Genomic DNA, 17,939 nt, shown 5'->3' with positions numbered 1-17,939 from the left:
CCTGCTGAAAAGCACATCATGTACATGCAGATCACAGATTTGTGTGATATGTATAGAAGTAAATTAGTTAGTGCTTTTGACTCTGAGATAATTTCGTTACTTACAGTTCATAAGTTGCAATCCTTCTAATATAGCAGTGATCTACTTTGATTGTGCCTCTGTCTGTGTGATGTAAGGCGCTCTGGCACCCTACACTGGTATGAGTAGCGCTGTCAAAGAATTAAATAAAAAATGAATAGGTGCCACTTTTTTAAATCATTATTTGTGTAATTACTTCTACTCGCAAATAAATCTTGTATTCTTATGGTGCATGCACATCTCTTACATGGGGCGGGGGGGGGTTTGAAAAGGTAAAAAAAGCTACCTCCAAGTCAGTCTCTCTAAAGTACCTGTGAAGTTATAAGCTATTTGCCTTTGCTTCCTCTATTTGAATTGGCATCTAGGTAAAAGGCTAGAAAAGAAGGGCTGATGGCCATTTAACTCATTCCTTTGTTATGGGCCCAACGGGAAATGAAACTAGCATTTACAATGCAATAGGTCTCGCATTTGCGAGAGTTTATGCTATCTGCATTGTAAATGACAATGCCTTTTATTTATTTGTTTAAAAAACCAACTCATTAATAAATAGCTCAAACTCTAGTAAATGCGAGACCTATTGCATTGCAAGTGCTTGTTCAAAATGTTGTCTTTCTTACACACTGGCTTACATTTGGAAGGCACAAATGCAGAGAAATCCAATTGGTAATAACAAATGTTCTACTGTTATGTATTTTCACGTCTCCCGATACAAATGGTACCTCACTTGTGTGGGTAGGCATAGTGCATGCGTCAGGATAAGTCCCAAAATGACACACAGAGTAATCCAGCATTTGGTGACCTTAGTGGCTCTCCCCTGGTTTAATCACCCAGAAGCCCTTGAAAACCTAAAATCTATGGAAAGTAACACATTTCCTGCTGCACAGCGTTCCCGCCAAGTCTCCTTTTAAAAATGCTACTTCACTTGTGCGGGTAGGCCTATTGCCAGCTAGAGGAAAGGGCCAAAAACGTTACATGGACACACCTAATTTTTTAACTGAAAGATTGACCCCTTTTTAGGTTGAGCGTATGGCAGCATGTATGCGCTGCATAGGAAATCGACCTCTTTGAATCGCTTCAGCTTCAGTAGAAGCTTGTGCCTGTGGTCCTCACACGTGATTGGCCTTTGCGTCTGGCTTTAGCACGCAATTAGCCAAAGGTGTGTGGAGGTCCCAGCTTCTTGTGAAATGTTTACTCCCAGAGCGTTTTGCTACAGGGAGCCAGCAGGGGCCATGTGTTTTGGGCCAGGTTTCATGCAAGTCCCCTCCACCCCACCCCCACAAGAATACGTGTCGCTTTATCTTTCGCTGCTGCGGGCCGCGCTTGTGTTCTATTCATTCCGAGGCTTGTCGTTTTGCTTGTTTTATTTGCTATGTTTGAGGCTCAATGCTATTCTGATGCCCCCAGAGCCAGGCCTGGGGGCACGAGACAGCCTGCCGTCTCAGTGCACCTGCTGCAAGTGGCATGACCTGCCCGGGGGCCTTGGCTTAGACCTGGAACTGGCTGCTTTTTAGACACGGGTAGTACACCAGATCCTGGTGAACCCAATCGCCTTCACCTTGCTGCCACCCCTTGTGCTGCGCCCTCTCCATGCAGTTACACCCTCACGTGCCTGTGCTGTCCATGGTGAATTAGCCGGCTTAGCGGTATACTGTGGGTGGAAGTAACCGGAATCCTTGTGAAACAGTGAACTGGCCACCTCTTGCCTGCGCTGGCCTTTCTTGCCCACGGATACATTACCTTATTTTAGGGCCAGGGATGTGCACCGCTTCACCCTCCTCCTCTGGTGCAGATGCGCATGGCTGACAGACCCCCCCCCCCCCCCCCCCCTCCTGCCCCATCACTCCTGGGAGCAGTGCCCCTATACCTATGCCCGGCCTCTATGCATCTGTAAATGTGTCCCACGTGGCTCTAGGTGATTCTGCCTGGTTCACACTGTGAAAATAAATATATAGCTGTATAGCACTGAAACAAAGTTCAACGCAACAGAGGTGCTTAACGACTATTCAGTTTAGATCTTTATCTTCCACATGACTTATAATTCACTCCTGCATTCAGAGGTCTGTCACTGACAGCTGAGAGCAAAGTCCAGCCGGAGCTATACTTTATGAAAAGAACAAAGTTAATTACGTGGGGGCGCATGTCTAATAAGATGCAGCGGCGTCTGGAGGGAGGCGTTACCCCAATTGTGGGAGGTGTGACCCCATTCGTGGGAGGTATGATCCCATGATATGCTGTGATGGCCACAGTGTAAGGGCTGTGCTGAGCCCTGCAGACAGTGCAAAGACTTCGGCAGTCCGGGGCACCCTTGGGTCCTGCCCGGTTTACTGTAGTTTCTTTTAACCGGGTAGTCGCCAAACCACCGGTTGCTTGATTGCTGTAGCGGACGGAAGCCTTCACTCCAGCGCTCAGGCTAAACGCAGGGGCTTAGCACTCTGAGGTGTGATGGGGACCTTAAAATGTGAAGTGAGGCCTGCTGGTTGCACGGGGCACCGGGGCAGTGTGCTGGGCACTTTACGGTGCAGAGTGTGGAGCCAGGAAGCGCTGACGCACCGCACCGAAGCAAGTTTGCAGAATGTAGGGACCTCCATCTCCGAGCAGCTGGCCGTGGTCCAAATGTGCCAGTGAAGTGGGCACCACTTGAACAAGCTGGCACTTCTGCGAGTGGAGGGCACCCTGCTTAGACAAAGGCGAGTTGTATAGGTGCAATGCAAGACACATGCCCCCAAGTTTGGGAAACTAGGCCCAGGGGGCACTGAGGGACTTCAGCAGCCGCACGTGAGGCAGGCGGAGGGGACAGTGAACACCCGGACCCGTTTGCAAACTGATTCCCTAGTGATGTAGTGTCATTGGAATTTTGCCATTCTGTGGCCGTGGCGATTTTAGCATATTTATAGATTTGCCACATAATCCATAATTTGTTGTGTAATCTGCAGATTTTAACTAGAAAAATTGTTTCTAGTTCAAACGTTGAAAAATGACTAAAATGTGATGACCACAATTGCCCCGCAGTGGAAGGCTCTTTCCAATGCTGGAATGGTCACCTTTATGTTTCCTATTACTATAGTTGGCTGTTAAGCTGGTACAAATGAGGTGCAACCAATGCCCCGTGAGTGCTACCAAATTAAACAAGCATTGAAAATGCAATAGGTCTCGCAATAGAAGAGTTTCCATTTTTTCGTTTTGCAAATGGATGAGTGGCGTTGCGTGGATGAGTGGCGTTGCGTGGATGAGTGGCGTTGCGTGGATGAGTGGCGTGTGAGAGTGGCGTTGCGTGTGAGAGTGGCGTTGCGTGTGAGAGTGGCGTTGCGTGTGTGAGTGACGTTGCGTGGGTGAGTGGGGTTGGAATGCAATAGGTTTCGCATTAGAAAAGTTGTAGTTATTGGTCTTGTAAATGACAATTTATTTATTTTTTCGTTGTTAAAATTGCTAAATTGATGGCTTTGTCATTTACAATGCCAATAGTTATAACTTTTGCGAATGTGACACCTATAGCATTTGGAATGCAACATGTTTTGTATTTATGTGACTTATATGGCAGCTCTGGTCGTTAAAAATTGCTAAATTGATGGCTTTGTCATTTACAATGCCAATAGTTATAACTTTTGCGAATGTGACACCTATAGCATTTGGAATGCAACATGTTTTGTATTTATGTGACTTATATGGCAGCTCTGGTCGTTATGCTACATCTCTAGATAGTTTTATCTTTCGCAAATGTGACACCTATTGTAACACAATATGTGTTGTGAGTGAGGGTGAGGGGTTGAGGGTGAGTGAGGGTGAGGGGTTGAGGGTGAGTGAGGGTGAGGGGTTGAGGGTGAGGGGTTGAGGGTGAGTGAGGGTGAGGGTGAGTGAGGGTGAGGGTGGGTGAGGGTGGGTGAGGGTGAGTGAGGGTGAGTGAGGGTGAGTGAGGGGTTGAGGGTGAGTGAGGGTGAGGGGGTGAGGGGTTGAGGGTGAGGGGTTGAGGGTGAGTGAGGGTGGGTGAGTGTGGGTGAGGGTTTGAGGGTGAGTGAGGGTGAGTGAGGGTGAGTGAGGGTGAGTGTTATTAATTGTACATATGGGAACTATTTGGGGGAAAGTGCAGACGCCAACCTGCAGCAACCCAGCTCGGGTCACAAAGAAATATGCCAGGCTAAGAGAACATATTACAGTAAGCAAGCGGATACTTGCGCCCAATATGGAATGGCAGCTGTCAGTGAACGTGTAGTGTTGTTAGTGCCCATTATTAGTGTGTTATCACTGCGGTAGACACAGCTGTGCGGTTACAGTAGCACGCCACTCCTAGTTAGTGCTGTGATGGTACTGTTCACTGTTTATGTATTAATGGCAGCTGTTAGAGTGTTGGCAGTGTCCACTGTTGACCCCTGAGATAGAACGTAGAGCAGATAGGTAGGAGGCAGCAGGGCCAAGTGAGGTAGGTAAAAGTAGCTGCTGGCAGCATTACTTCCCTGGCTGTCCTGCTCTATGAATCGATCTACACTGGATCCCAGACTTGAAGCGCAAACTGGAGAGCTGCGGGGGGGCAGGCACCTCCTGGATTAGCAGTTGGAACAGGACATTATATTTGGAAACGGGTGTGGAGCGACAGAAAGTGGGGGGGATGGGAGAGAAAACAGCCAGAGGAAAAATTTGAAAAAGGCCTATGGAAACGCAGTGAAATGAAAGGGGGAAGCCACCTAGGAAGAGCCTGGGTAAGCGGAGTAGGAAAGCCCGTATTTTGCTTTGCGGTTTATTTTCGTATTATGTTTCGCTCTGGATTGTATATCTGTTGACAGCTTAATGTCCTTTTGGGCGTGTAATCAGTGTAATCAGTTATTTCCTGCAGCGCAGCATTTTGTTCTTTATGTAAGGGAGTGAGTATTTTTTTCACAAAATGGGTGTAGTGGCACAATTACGAACAATCTTACTCTTAAATAACAAGCCGTGAGGGGCGGTAGGTGTTTGGGGAAGATATACGGGAGAGTAACTTAACTGCAAGCAGCGCCGTGTGCCAGTGAGTCGCTGTAAAGCCTTGAATACATAAACACCAAGACTAACCTTCCAAACACTTTTAGTTTGCTAAAACTGAATTTATTTTCACATAAAAAAGGAATTTTTGTTCTAAATAGGAACATAAAGCAGGTAATAATTTGCTAAAGCTATATTTTGCATATTTACAATACCATCACACATTTACATGGACGCACGGGAACACACACTTAGGGTGCCTGTTGATTTTAGAAACTATAGCAACTTTTGTTTTGCAGGAATGTGGGATATGCACCTGGGGGAGGGGAAAGGAGCCGAGAAAAGCTAACACTGCTCACTGCATTTGTATTAATGCAGCGCATTATTTCCGGATCGTGGCGCTGAAGCAGATTAACGACGGAATTACTAGGATTTGCCCAAATGCATCCATGTGACACTGCCTTCTAGTCTCAGCAACGCACAAGCATTGTGGGACATGTAGTTTCAGGTTTTACATTAATCAGGACCTACAAGTCAGGCCGGTCTAGAATATAAATTACAGTTTGAAACAAAATATAGTTAAGGCGGGCTGAGGCGGTTATATACGACGCGGGTCATCTGTCTGTGACTGGATGAACTACGATGCTTAAATCCGCCCAGCTTTCTCTCGTTATTCAGTTACCCCCAATAGTGAAGTCGGCTCAATAACTACTAAGTGGAGCCCTGCAACGTGCTATTGTTATTTTGTACTTTTAACTGTGCAATGGCACCATCACCATGCTTTAAGAACAGGAGATTGCCTAGCGAGATGTATATGGCCTTATTTGTAATGGTAAAACCTGAAACTACTAGTCCCAGACTGCAAAGCGTCCTCTCCTAAAACATTAGAATCATTTTAAAGGTGGAAAACAAAACTGCATGGTCCAGTATGCACATTAGTTCCCCGGACTCATCACAGCTTTCCCCACCATGCATACAAGAAGCTAGGGCAAGATCTTTAATCCCAAAATCTTTTTTATTAAAACAAGCTCAAGTTGAATACATACTTTTCATTGTTAATCATGCATGCAATACAGTTGTCAATTTGTGTAACATTTGTTGGATGTCAAGTACATTCATCGACCCCCAAGAGCGACCCTAGGGTCGGCTACAAGAGTTTATGGCCAGAGCGGCAACTTTAGATGTATATGAAACAGGCAAGATCGATTATACATCCATACATTTAATACACACTTTTAGGCACCTCAACTCCCTCTGTATTTGCGCCACTGAGACCAGACCTTCTCCCACTTCTACTTGACGATTTCTGACTATTTAGGACAGTAAAGATTATGGGTGTGGTGCTGTTAAACAATCAAACAGAAAAAGGACTGGATCAGCTAAATCAATAATTGCTCAAGTTTACCATATTGAGGGCCAATATGTTCTGACTCATCCAAGTGAATGTTGATGAGGAATCATAATACGCCCACAATGCAAAAGTAAATGACAAGCTGCGAACAAAGCATCCGAAAGCAGCCTAAAGGGGAGAAAGGAGGGGTGAGTGTAAGCCGAGGTCACACGGCGGGCAGGGGAGGGGGCGGAGCGGGGAGAGCGAGAGCGGCATGTGGGTGTAAAGAAGCCGGGCCGGGCAGGGGAGGGGGCGGAGCGGGGAGAGCGAGAGCGGCATGTGGGTGTGAAGAAGCCGGCAGGGGAGGGGGCGGAGCGGAGCGGGGAGAGCGAGAGCGGCATGTGGGTGTGAAGAAGCCGGGCCTTTGAAGTGAAGCTAAGCTTCACTTCAAAGGTGTCGGAGGAATGCGGGCGGCTGTGCACGCGCTTTTAAGCTCAATGCACATGCGCATTGAGCTTAAAAGTCACGGGCACTGCAAGGAATCGCCACGATTCCTTGCTTCGTAGTTAAACGTTGTTTGAGCCGCAATAGGCTCGCAAGCTCGATGCGCATGCGCATCGACAGGCGAGACCTAAAAAGAACAAAATAATGAAGTAACACTATTACAAAATGTGTCGCATTATGTTGTATAATTTGGCTTTATTTGCCCTATAATTTACTCAACTTGGCGCATAATTTAGCCCTCTCCTGCCGCATAATTCAAGTGGCCCTGCTGCGCCCTCACCTGCTGCACACCAGCAAAGTGTAATGCCCATTCTTAGCCACATACCTGGAACATAAAATGTCCCTTCTTAGCTACACACCTGGAACATGAAATGTCCACCGGTTCTCCTCGAGGCGCAGCCTGAAGATCCCACTATTTGAAGGACCTGTCCAGCGGCCTTCTCTATACACATGTGGAACATGTAAGAACCGTCAGACCTGCTTTTGTGACACACACCAGGGACATTGCATTTGCAACCACTCTCCCTGCTACATATGCATAACCACTTCCTGTAACAACAGTTTCTGCAGCTTGCATCCTTCCCGCATGGGAGACGTTTTATGGCAGCTCTTAATGCAAATTCTCTCCCTGCCAAGGATGCCGGATGAGCAGTGCTTCCTTGTGGTGATGGCCACGCGCTATGGTGCTTCCTGTCTGGTGCTGTCCTCTAGCATGAAGGGACACACTGCCTGTGGGGTCCATGCAGAGACTGTACCGCCCACTGAACCAGGCTCCCCCCTGCGGGTGACCGGTTGTAATGCTGCACATCATGCTCCCCTCACACTATATCCTTTTACTTGCGGAGCACAGTGGGATTATGACGCGCCTCTGGGAAGGTTGTGTTGCGTCTGATGGGCCACGAGGCTTTCAGCGGAGTATGGACGCTAGTTTTCATGTATTTTCTACTCATTTTCCCTTTCCTATATATTAATTTCTCTCCCTTTCGCACTTCCTCTGACACCCTTTCTCTTCTTATTTCTCTGCTCCTCCGTTTATCTCTTTCCTCGATTTCTTTTCATCCCTCCTGTGGTCACTCTCTTTGTAACACGCACTATCTGTTCCCCTCTCTGTTTCACTCCTTCTCTCTCTCGCTTCCTCTATCTCTCGCTCAAGCACACACACAATTTCTTTCCAAATATCTCTGGCTAAACTCTGATAAGGTTCCAAAGGCGAGACCTATTGGCTATGCCAATGCTTGTTTGCAATGTGGGTAGCTGTGTATTATGGGCCTAGCTCAGCCAGCACCTATGGAAACGTAGGAAATCTGTACATTTTGTAAAACTAGACAAGCAGGGGAGTCTAGGGGTGCATGATGTGTGTGGCCCTCACCATGTAATTTTACCCAAAAACCTCTGCAATCCTCAGTTTGATTGAAAACACACTTTTCCCCTACATTTCTGCGAGGAAAACTTCTGGAATCCACAGAGAGCCAGCAATTTCTTACCACCCAGCATTCTGCCAAGTCTCTCAATAAAAATGGTAACTAACTTGTGTGGGTGAACCTAGTGCTCGCAACAGGAAGGGGCCAAAAATGCAAAATACAAATCATATTTTTGCACTGAAAATTAACCTTTTTTTGCTGTGAGTAACTTTTGATTTTGGGCTGTAGAAACCTAGCAAACCTGCATATTTATTAAGACTAGATCAGCAGGAGAGGCCTGGTGTTCATGACTTGCGTAGCTTGCACTAGGTAATTTTAGCCAGAAGCCAGTAAAGCCTTGCAAACCTCAAACTTTAGCTAAAAATGTACATATTTATAGCATTTGTTGGTTACAGATACACAGGCTATGCATACTCCTGCCATCTAGTGTTGGGCCCGGACTCTCCTCCCCCTCGAGGCATTGTGCATGGTGAATGCCTCGAGGCATTGTGCATGGTGAATGCTTTGTTCCTTTGAAAGTTTTTCCTGCCATCGGGCTCAGACAGACTGTGTGTCAAAGTTCTTCAGAATTCAACACCACACTGGCTACAGAAAAACAACGAAGATCGGAAGATCAACTACACACTCCAAACAGTTGACCGCTGAGAATTAACATCTCTGGGTCACTGAGACCAAGAGAGAATTATTCCAGCGGTGCCCTCTGTGTTGAACCAAGTACACCCACTCCGACCCACACAACATATGTAATTTGGGCCTGTCTCTGGAGCTCAAGCAAGTCCAGTGCACGGCCTGTGCATTGTTCAAGAATAAAACATCTTTGGACATGGCGATATCGATGCCTTGCACGTATGGAGCACACAGCCAAGGCAAAATTCAGCCATGACCGCTAAGTGGGCAGTGAGGACAGGCCTCCGACAGGAGGCAGGGATGGTCCTAGTCAGCCCACACTACACCGCATCCTATATCTCATTTGGGGACCAACATGCTCCAGTACAGTCCATATTGTGGATGCCGTCCACGGTCTCTGGACCAAAGACCAAGTCAACGCTACATATCATGACTACTGTTACCCCCCATGCAAAGAAAATACTACTCTCCACTGCAGCTACCTGCAGGTTCAGGCCGACACCATGACCAAGCCTCGGAGCCGAGCAGGGATGAGAATATTCCCGATCCTGATCAGGAAGCCAGGCCACAATAAGGGCTTGGTTCTAGCACGCTGCCGGCACCTAAAAGTAAATCGGCACTGACCGAGCTTTCAACACTAAGGCGTCACTCGGAACTGACAAACATCGGCACCAAAGAGTTCCACAAAACAGACATCCGAACCGAATAAACGCGTGGAATCAAGTGGAACCGAAACACACTTCGGAACCAGGGGCTGAAAAACATCACTGACACTCTTCTAAACAAATGAAAATCATTGGCTGCGGGGTTTCAAAATCAGACTGTTTCTAAAGACACGCCACCGGTGCCAAAGAAACAAAAAACAAAAACTAACAAAACCACTAAAGACCAGGGGGTAGCATTTGAGGGACTGCTGCATTTTATGCAGGAGAAATGAATGGAGGCTGCCAAGAGAAAGGCAGAGGAGGACCAATTTCCTCCGCTTCCACCAAAAACAGTACCACAAGCATTATACATTTTAATTTGCCTGCCTCACCTCAAGATCACTCTCCCTCTCTGCAAGAAGACGAGGGAGAACTACTAGACACTGGTTCCCAGGGCATACAAGATAATGATCACACACACACCTGACCCATGAGAAGACTGACGATATCCTACCACCTCCAAATATTGAACCACCTGTGCCTACAAAACCTTCTCCCCTGATGACACTTCGTTTTATTGTGTCATACATAAAACTGCACCATAAGCTCCCAATGCATTCTACGGAGGAGGAAAGTAACTGCTGTGGAAACACTTTTATGCAAAAAGCGTAGCGTACAGTCCATTACTTGCCCATGATTGGGTCCGTTCCTATTGTTTCCAAGGAGGTGTTCAAAGACCCAGTCAAATCAAGTGTTCTAACGCCATGAATTGAGTAAAAAATATAGATCTCCCCAACCTACCCAATATACGTTTGAGGTCCTCCCCCAGCAAACTTCCTCGTAGTCACCACTGCTAGACAGCGGGCAGCTGCACAAAGCACTGGAGAGGCACCCCCTCAAGATAAGGGGAGTACAAGAATTTATGTAGCTGCAAAAAGGATTGCCATCGGGCGTGCTAATCATTGAAGAATTGCCAGTTCTGTGGACCTGCTCTCACTTTACAATAGAGCAACCTGGGGTGAAATACAGGAGCTCATGCAGCATCATTCAGCTTTTACTCTGATGGGCTTGTTATTAAGTCCGGATTTCTTTTGGATGCCTTCTTTCAAATGAGAATTGGGCACCATGCTGTTAAGTATGTTTGCAACATGCATAGCTGTAGATCAAATGCTTTGTGCACATGCTGCTCCCATCTAATGTTGGGCTTAATAACATAATAACTTGATTTTCTTTAAAGAAGTTCTTTTGGTTTCAAGGTGAATTTTCTTTAAAACCCACAATGCATCGGGCACATTCTCCATCCTCGACTGTTTTTCCCTAATGAGCATGTTTATGTGAAGGTGCGAAGTCGTATAATGTATGAAATGGGGTAATGTAATAATGATTTCAAAATATACAATGTTATCCAAACTCTCATCCAGACAAGTTGGAAAGTGCATGGGAATATATAATATTACAAACTACAAACAGATTGGTACAGTTAAGTAACTTTTTTTTGTTTGAAACGTGTAACTATAAGTCACATGTGTTGCATAGACTGCAAAGCAGTACCTATTTTTCAAAGTGGTGTCTCGGGAGCAGAAGACTTGTAAGACAATGTATTATTAAAAACTGCTTGACCCACTTGTGTTTTTGGCATACTTGAATGTCAACCACCCCAAACCACGGAAACCTCGGATGTTTACCAAGGTAGGGAACAGGAGGCAGTGAGGCCTCTAGGGTGAGCTGACCTCCATCACATATGTCAAGCGCTAGAAAACCACCCGAATAAATGTAAATGTATTCCTCTGAGTGGTTGCCCACCTCAAGTCTATCTATGGACACATATACAAGTGTGACGGGATGTCCGCACACACTACCAAGTGTCATGAAACATCTTAGGACTCCACTTGCTCTTTAAAAACCCGGTTTGATGAAGAGCGGGTCTGCACTTTATAGTAATGAAGGCACTTCTAACTACTCGACCCATGATGTGAATATATAAAAAACAATGTGCAACAAACAGTTTTGTATTCCTATTGGGTGTCGTATGATTTACATAGTTCATTAGATCAATAAATGTGAATCTAACTCACTACCAGCCTCCAGACTAACTGTTAAACGGTGGTTTAGCCTGGTGGACCTGTTTTTCAACTGGAAGTGCATGTTATTTTTCTGAGGTGAGTTGCCACTTAGTCGACAGCAATTGCTATCTGGCATATACTTCCCTGCTGTCTTTTCTTGATTCATGTGTTAATAGGAGCTTTTAAAACTCTGTGTAATGGCTTTCCACAGTGAAAGATACATAACATAATTGCTACATTGTACCTAAACAGTAAAAAATGTAATATTGGCTAACGGCATGTAGAGCCCTTTCTCTTACATTATCAAGTTTTCTTCCATCATGTAGAACCTTACCACGCCATTGAAAAATCCTCAGCACCACACTAGAACGATGGCCCTACTTGTCATTATGACCTTCTATGCCATACCATCACACGCTGCTTTTAAATGTCAATTTCCAAACCTGTTGGTGTGCTCTGCTGTCAGGTCAAAGTGAAACAAAAGGGGATGATGGACGGAGCATTTGAGCAAATCAAACACTCACCCCCAGTCAAAGGGGTTTAATCCATCACCATTCTTTAGCTCACTCGCCACCCCAGTTCAGACATGGCCATATACAAATCAGTCTGACCCTGTGCCTCATGGGAACAGTCCAGCCCGAACTGCCAAGCCATGTCTTCCCTGGACCGGAAACAAGCATCCTGGGACCGGTTTCGGATTCATAATCCTCATCAGCCAGGCTATCTTGAATCCAGTGGCCAAGTGAGCAAGCGACTCGCGTCTGAGCATACCCTGCCAACTTAGGGTGAAACAAAAGGGGATGATGGACGGAGCGTTTGAGCAAATCAAACACTCACCCCCAGTCAACTGATCTGGGTTTAATCCATCACCGTTCTTTAGCTCACTCCGCCACCCCAGTTCAGACATGTCCATATGCAAAACAGTCTGACCCTGTGCCTCATGGGAACAGTCCAGCCCGAACTGCCAAGCCATGTCTTCCCTGGACCGGAAACCAGCATCCTGGGACCGGTTTCGGATTCATAATCCTCATCAGCCAGGCTATCTTGAATCCAGTGGCCAAGTGAGCAAGCGACTCGCGTCTGAGCATACCCTGCCAACTTAGGGTGAAACAAAAGGCGATGATGGACGGAGCGTTTGAGCAAATCAAACACTCACCCCCAGTCAACTGATCTGGGTTTAATCCATCACCGTTCTTTAGCTCACTCCGCCACCCCAGTTCAGACATGGCCATATGCAAAACAGTCTGACCCTGTGCCTTATGGGAACAGTCCAGCCCGAACTGCCAAGCCATGTCTTCCCTGGACCGGAAACCTGCATCCTGGGACCGGTTTCCGATTCATAATCCTCATCAGCCAGGCTATCTTGAATCCAGTGGCCAAGTGAGCAAGCGACTCGCGTCTGAGCATACCCTGCCAACTTAGGGCGAAACAAAAGGGGATGATGGACGGAGCGTTTGAGCAAATCAAACACTCACCCCCAGTCAACTGATCTGGGTTTAATCCATCGCCGTTCTTTAGCTCACTCCGCCACCCCAGTTCAGACATGGCCATATGCAAAACAGTCTGACCCTGTGCCTCATGGGAACAGTCCAGCCCGAACTGCCAAGCAATGTCTTCCCTGGACCGGAAACAAGCATCCTGGGACTGGTTTCGGATTCATAATCCTCATCAGAAACCGGTCCGTCCATCACCACCCCCTTTTGTACCGTCAGGTCAAAGTGGGCAGTTTTTTCCAAAGTAGAATGGGTTTAGCACTTTATACCAGGGTTTAGCGGCCACATTATTCCATTTATCCTTTATGCATCTGTGGTGTACATGTATTCCTAAAATGCAGGCGATATTAGTCTCCATATTCGATATTGTGGATTATTCTCTTATTATAGATGTGTTCTGCTGTCTAAATGTGCATGTAGCCAGACGTATTACAAGCGAAGGATTGTGGCACAACACCTGATCATTTTGCAGTGCACCTTTTCTGTTTGTGAGTTCCCTCACTGAAAGAAAAGTCATTTCATTGTTGATAACCGTATTACTTAAGAGGCCGTGTACTATAGTACCACATAATCTCATGCACGAGGGGGCCTGCAAACAGCCCTGCCAAATCCTGCATGCTAGTACCATGCTATGGGATAACATACTCCAAACTTGGAGCATTATAAGGATAGAGTAGCCCGCCTCAGTGTTCCATGGCCTTATAAAGGCACTCAGCCTTTGGCTTTTTGCTTCTATATGGTCACTGAACCCCTCTTTGGCTTTTAGTATCCTTTTACTATTCAGTAAATATATTAATAATATTGTTACACTTTTTCTTAATGGAAATGTCTTATTGTTTGGACAGTCTTAAGCAATGTGTTGCCATTTCTTTGTAAAGGTTGTCCCATTGATATCTGCATGACTTTATTTAGATACTGTTTCCCATTAAATATTATAAAATTGCCTCCCAATCTTATGGTTTAGAGGCTTGGCCCACTTGGATCTCTGCATATTCGTTCACATCTTTTATTGTGTCCCAAGGCTGTGTTGTGCTCCGTGTTCCACCCAAAGTAGGTACATGTTGTTGTCTTTGTTGCATGACTTAGGTCATAGTAAGTCCACCATTCCAGCCTTTTTGACTGTCACCCCCTCTGCATGAGCTTGGATGATTGGAGATGTCAGGTGCTAGCAGGAATAGAACTTGTGTCAAGGGATCTTAAAAGTTATTGCTAGGAATGGTCTTTCAACCTGTAGCTTCTTTATATAGAACGGTCCAACTGATCGGCTATTTACTGAAAAACAGCATTTTGCTTCAGTTTGAGGAGCCCTGGTGAAACGTATAACACACCCAAGTGTTATAAAGCAGCCTTGCATTACATGCTTCTGGTAAATACTTGCAAGAGTCATTCTGGTACTATTTATGTCATGATGTCTTTCTGGTACTGTTTGTGTCTCGCAAATTAAAGTTATCCATTTTTTCCTATTTGGAAAAGCAAATTTATTTCTTGTTTTTTTTAAATATAGGCCACAGAGTCTGACTTGGGCAAGTTTTCTACTGCCGACATTGACGCTTTATCTTCACAGCAGCGCATTGAATTCCTAGCACTACTGCTGCATGAGGTAGGTTTGGTTGAATATTTTCGAAAATACTGACGTGCACATTACTTTCACAGAAGCATTGCTTTTAGCATTTAACAAAAGGTGCCAATTTAGTTGACAAACTAGGAGTGTAGGCAGAGTGTTAACTGAATGTCAAGAGTGAGATTATATTTTTAGATATTGAACCGAAAGATGATCAGTGTACAGAGTTTGAGGTCAGAGATCCATGGGTAGCAATGTTTGGGACATTTGGAAGGAGGCATGTCTGTGATCCGACCTGTGAAAACAGCAAAGTAACCAGTATTTATAATTTTAAGTAATATTGTTTGTCTAGGGGATACGTTCCAGGTTCACCCAGTCCTGAACCTCAACATTTGTTTGTGGGTTTTATGAAAGGATGCCTGACGGGCGTAAATGGTTTTACCACTGTGTAATTCTGCATCATGGTGTGTAGAATTACTGTGTAGAAAATACCATGCAAAGAATGGGAAGTCGCGCGAACAAGGCATGGTTTGCTGTATACACTTTTGAACGACTATAAACTTGTGACACTGTGGCCATTTAAAAACTCCAATCTGCTGATTACCTGTGGAGCCGCACTGAGGCCCGAGTTTTGCCTTCAGACTCCCGCAGGGGGCGCACGTGGGGGTGCCTGGGCCGAGCCAGGGGTGGGCCCGTCTGCGCACACCCGTGCCCAGACAAGTATGGGCTGCCTTCCTCCCCTCACCCTCCTCCTTTTTCATCTTCAGCAACACCAACATAAGGTGAGAATTCTTGCCCTTTAAAAAAAAAAGAAAAAACTATTATCTATGGGGAAACGTGTAGGACTCACAGCCATGCAACGCTCTGTCACCATTGACAGCATATTGGAGAGAGTGGGTAATATTGTAACCAATGAAATCGAACTAAGGGACCACAAGTTGTCCTTGGGATGTGAGGCGATACAGACTGTGCCAGATTGAGACATTTCATCTGTATCTGTGCCAGATAGCATTGTCTCCCTGCACACAATGCCTGATCCCGAACTCCTTATTGGTGATCCTGATTGCTCCGGGTGCGGTCTTCCCATGAAGGGACATATTATGACTGCCCCAACTGCAACGGTGGTTGCAAAACTTAAAAGGCCATCAGGAAAGTCCATCTGGACTAAAAGGAAGCAGCTCGTAAGAAACCGGCGCACCACAAAGCGACTTAACTTCCTGGGTACAGCCATCACCTAGCCCACTATCTGTGGCCAAACCTCTGAACGGTGACATTACCTGATCCTCACATGCCCAGACTGAAGCTATACAGAGTCACTTGATATAGGGCAGTCTCTTATTGATGTATTATGCTCCCGGGTTGGTGATTTACTAGACCAGAAACTCAATCCTCTGTTGGGTCGCCCGGACGACCTTGAGACTTTAAAGGACAGGTTTTGTAACCAGGTAATGGCTGCTATATCTCGGTGGGTGGAGGCAATCACTTGACTAGCGTTCTAGCCCCAAATAGTCTAACCAGTGGGGGTCAATATTTGCCAGATAGTCTTTCAACTTTACCTTCCCCTAACAGACGTATGCGATTGATTGATCAGCATATTTGCATGCCACGGTACAAATAATCCTAGAAGTAGTGATTGCTCGCACATCTCAGTCTGGGGTGGTCCGTCTGCCCTCCCCAACCCAAAAACCATATTTAACCCTTGATCTAACCAACTTACAGAATTTCCAGGCAGGAGCATAAATGCTACCCATTACTCTCCAAACGGGTCTAGTTCCAAATTCAACACAGAAGTGCTGAATTTGGCCTTAGCTTCCTGCCCCTATGTTCTGGTGTTAGCAGGAGTGCCCCAACTTAAAGCACATGCAGAAACAACAGTTGATGGACAGAATGCAGAACAAAGTCATACATTCACCCCAGTACATAGATCTGGGTCTTAATCCATTGTTTTTTTGCTCACCATGCCATTCGTTTGAACCAAGCCATATCAGTCTTGACCCTGTGCCTCATGGGAACAGTCCAGCCCGAACTGCCAATCCAGGTCCTCCCTGGTCTGCAAACAAGCATCCTAAGACCGGTTTTGGGCTTTCAGCCCTCAACAGCCAGGTTAGCTTGATTCCAGTGGCATGGAGAGCACGGGACTCGCGTCTGGGCATACCCGTCGCACTCGGGCTGACAAATGCAAAAACAGTTGATGGACAGAATGCAGAACAATGTCCTACAGTCACCCCAGTACAGAGATCTGGGCCTAAATCCATCAGGGTTAAATGTATGACATTGTTCTGCATTCTATCCATCAACTGTTGATGAGGGCTGAAAGCCCGAAACCGGTCCTAGGATGCTTTTTTCTAGTCCAGGGAGGACCTGACTTGGCAATTCGGGCTGGACTGTTCCCATGGGGCACAGGGTCAAGACTGGTTTGCATATGGCTGGGTTCAAACTGGAATGGCATGGTGAGCAAAGAAAATATGGAATTCGTCCCAGATCTCTGTACTGGGGTGAATTTATGACATTGTTCTGCATTCTGTCCATCAACTGTTGTTTTTACATCCAACTTAAGGCACAGCATAACAATTCTTGGGGACAGCTTTGTAACAAATGTGTTGATTGGTTACATAAGAACAAACAGTTCAATGTTCTGAATATGAGTGAGATAATCATGGCACGAAGAATGGTGTGGGTTGGTGGTTCAGTTAAAAACATTGAAGGAGATTGCATTGTAATAAACTTTTGCGGACCCTCTTTGGTTAGGGCCATACTCAGACAACAGTAGATCCCTGACGCTAGACCCACCAATATTTGGCCACCGCCCCTAGGTTACTTGTATAAACCACCACCAGGAGGTATTATGCCTGGACCACCCTTTGCTGATCAGAATAAATTTGTCGTGTTGACCGATCTCGAAGCCCATCACTGACTGACGCCACCAATAGCTGGCCAGCGCTTGATTAATCTCCTGCACGCTTGTTGCGCGAATCCCTGATGCATGCTCAATCGGGTACAGTGGGAGCTCTGGCTCAGGATATAATCAGGTCCTGAAAATACTTAGCTTGAAAGTGGCCGGTCTACAATCAAAGATAGTATCTGACTGGCTACATTTAATCTGTCAAAATTACGTTTTAATGTTTCAGGAAACCTTGGGTACTAGAGAAATATACCTTGAAGGGTTTGAAGGTTACAACATGTGTGCACCATTACCCAAAACAGGACGACCCTCTGTTGGTTTAACCATATGGGTGAATATTCCAGTGGGGGTTAATGTAGGAAGCTGGCT

The 17,939-nt window shown here is 46.0% G+C and overlaps 1 protein-coding gene across 2 annotated transcripts in view; it reads left to right on the top strand.

Moving 5' to 3' along the window:
* The window catches only part of LTA4H (leukotriene A4 hydrolase), a 309,801-nt gene that overhangs the window by 225,158 nt on the left and 66,704 nt on the right, over nt 1-17,939 (top strand). For both annotated transcript variants that reach the window (XM_078678783.1, XM_078678777.1), the window contains exon 16: nt 14,612-14,707. In XM_078678783.1, coding sequence (XP_078534909.1) covers nt 14,612-14,707 — 96 coding nt within the window. The remainder of the gene's footprint in view (nt 1-14,611; nt 14,708-17,939) is intronic.

Source organism: Lissotriton helveticus, chromosome 1_1, assembly GCF_964261635.1.
Source record: "Lissotriton helveticus chromosome 1_1, aLisHel1.1, whole genome shotgun sequence".
Lineage (NCBI taxonomy): Eukaryota > Metazoa > Chordata > Amphibia > Caudata > Salamandridae > Lissotriton > Lissotriton helveticus.
The sequence above is the reverse complement of the archived record's forward strand: the minus strand, read 5'-3'. Positions and strand labels throughout refer to the sequence as shown.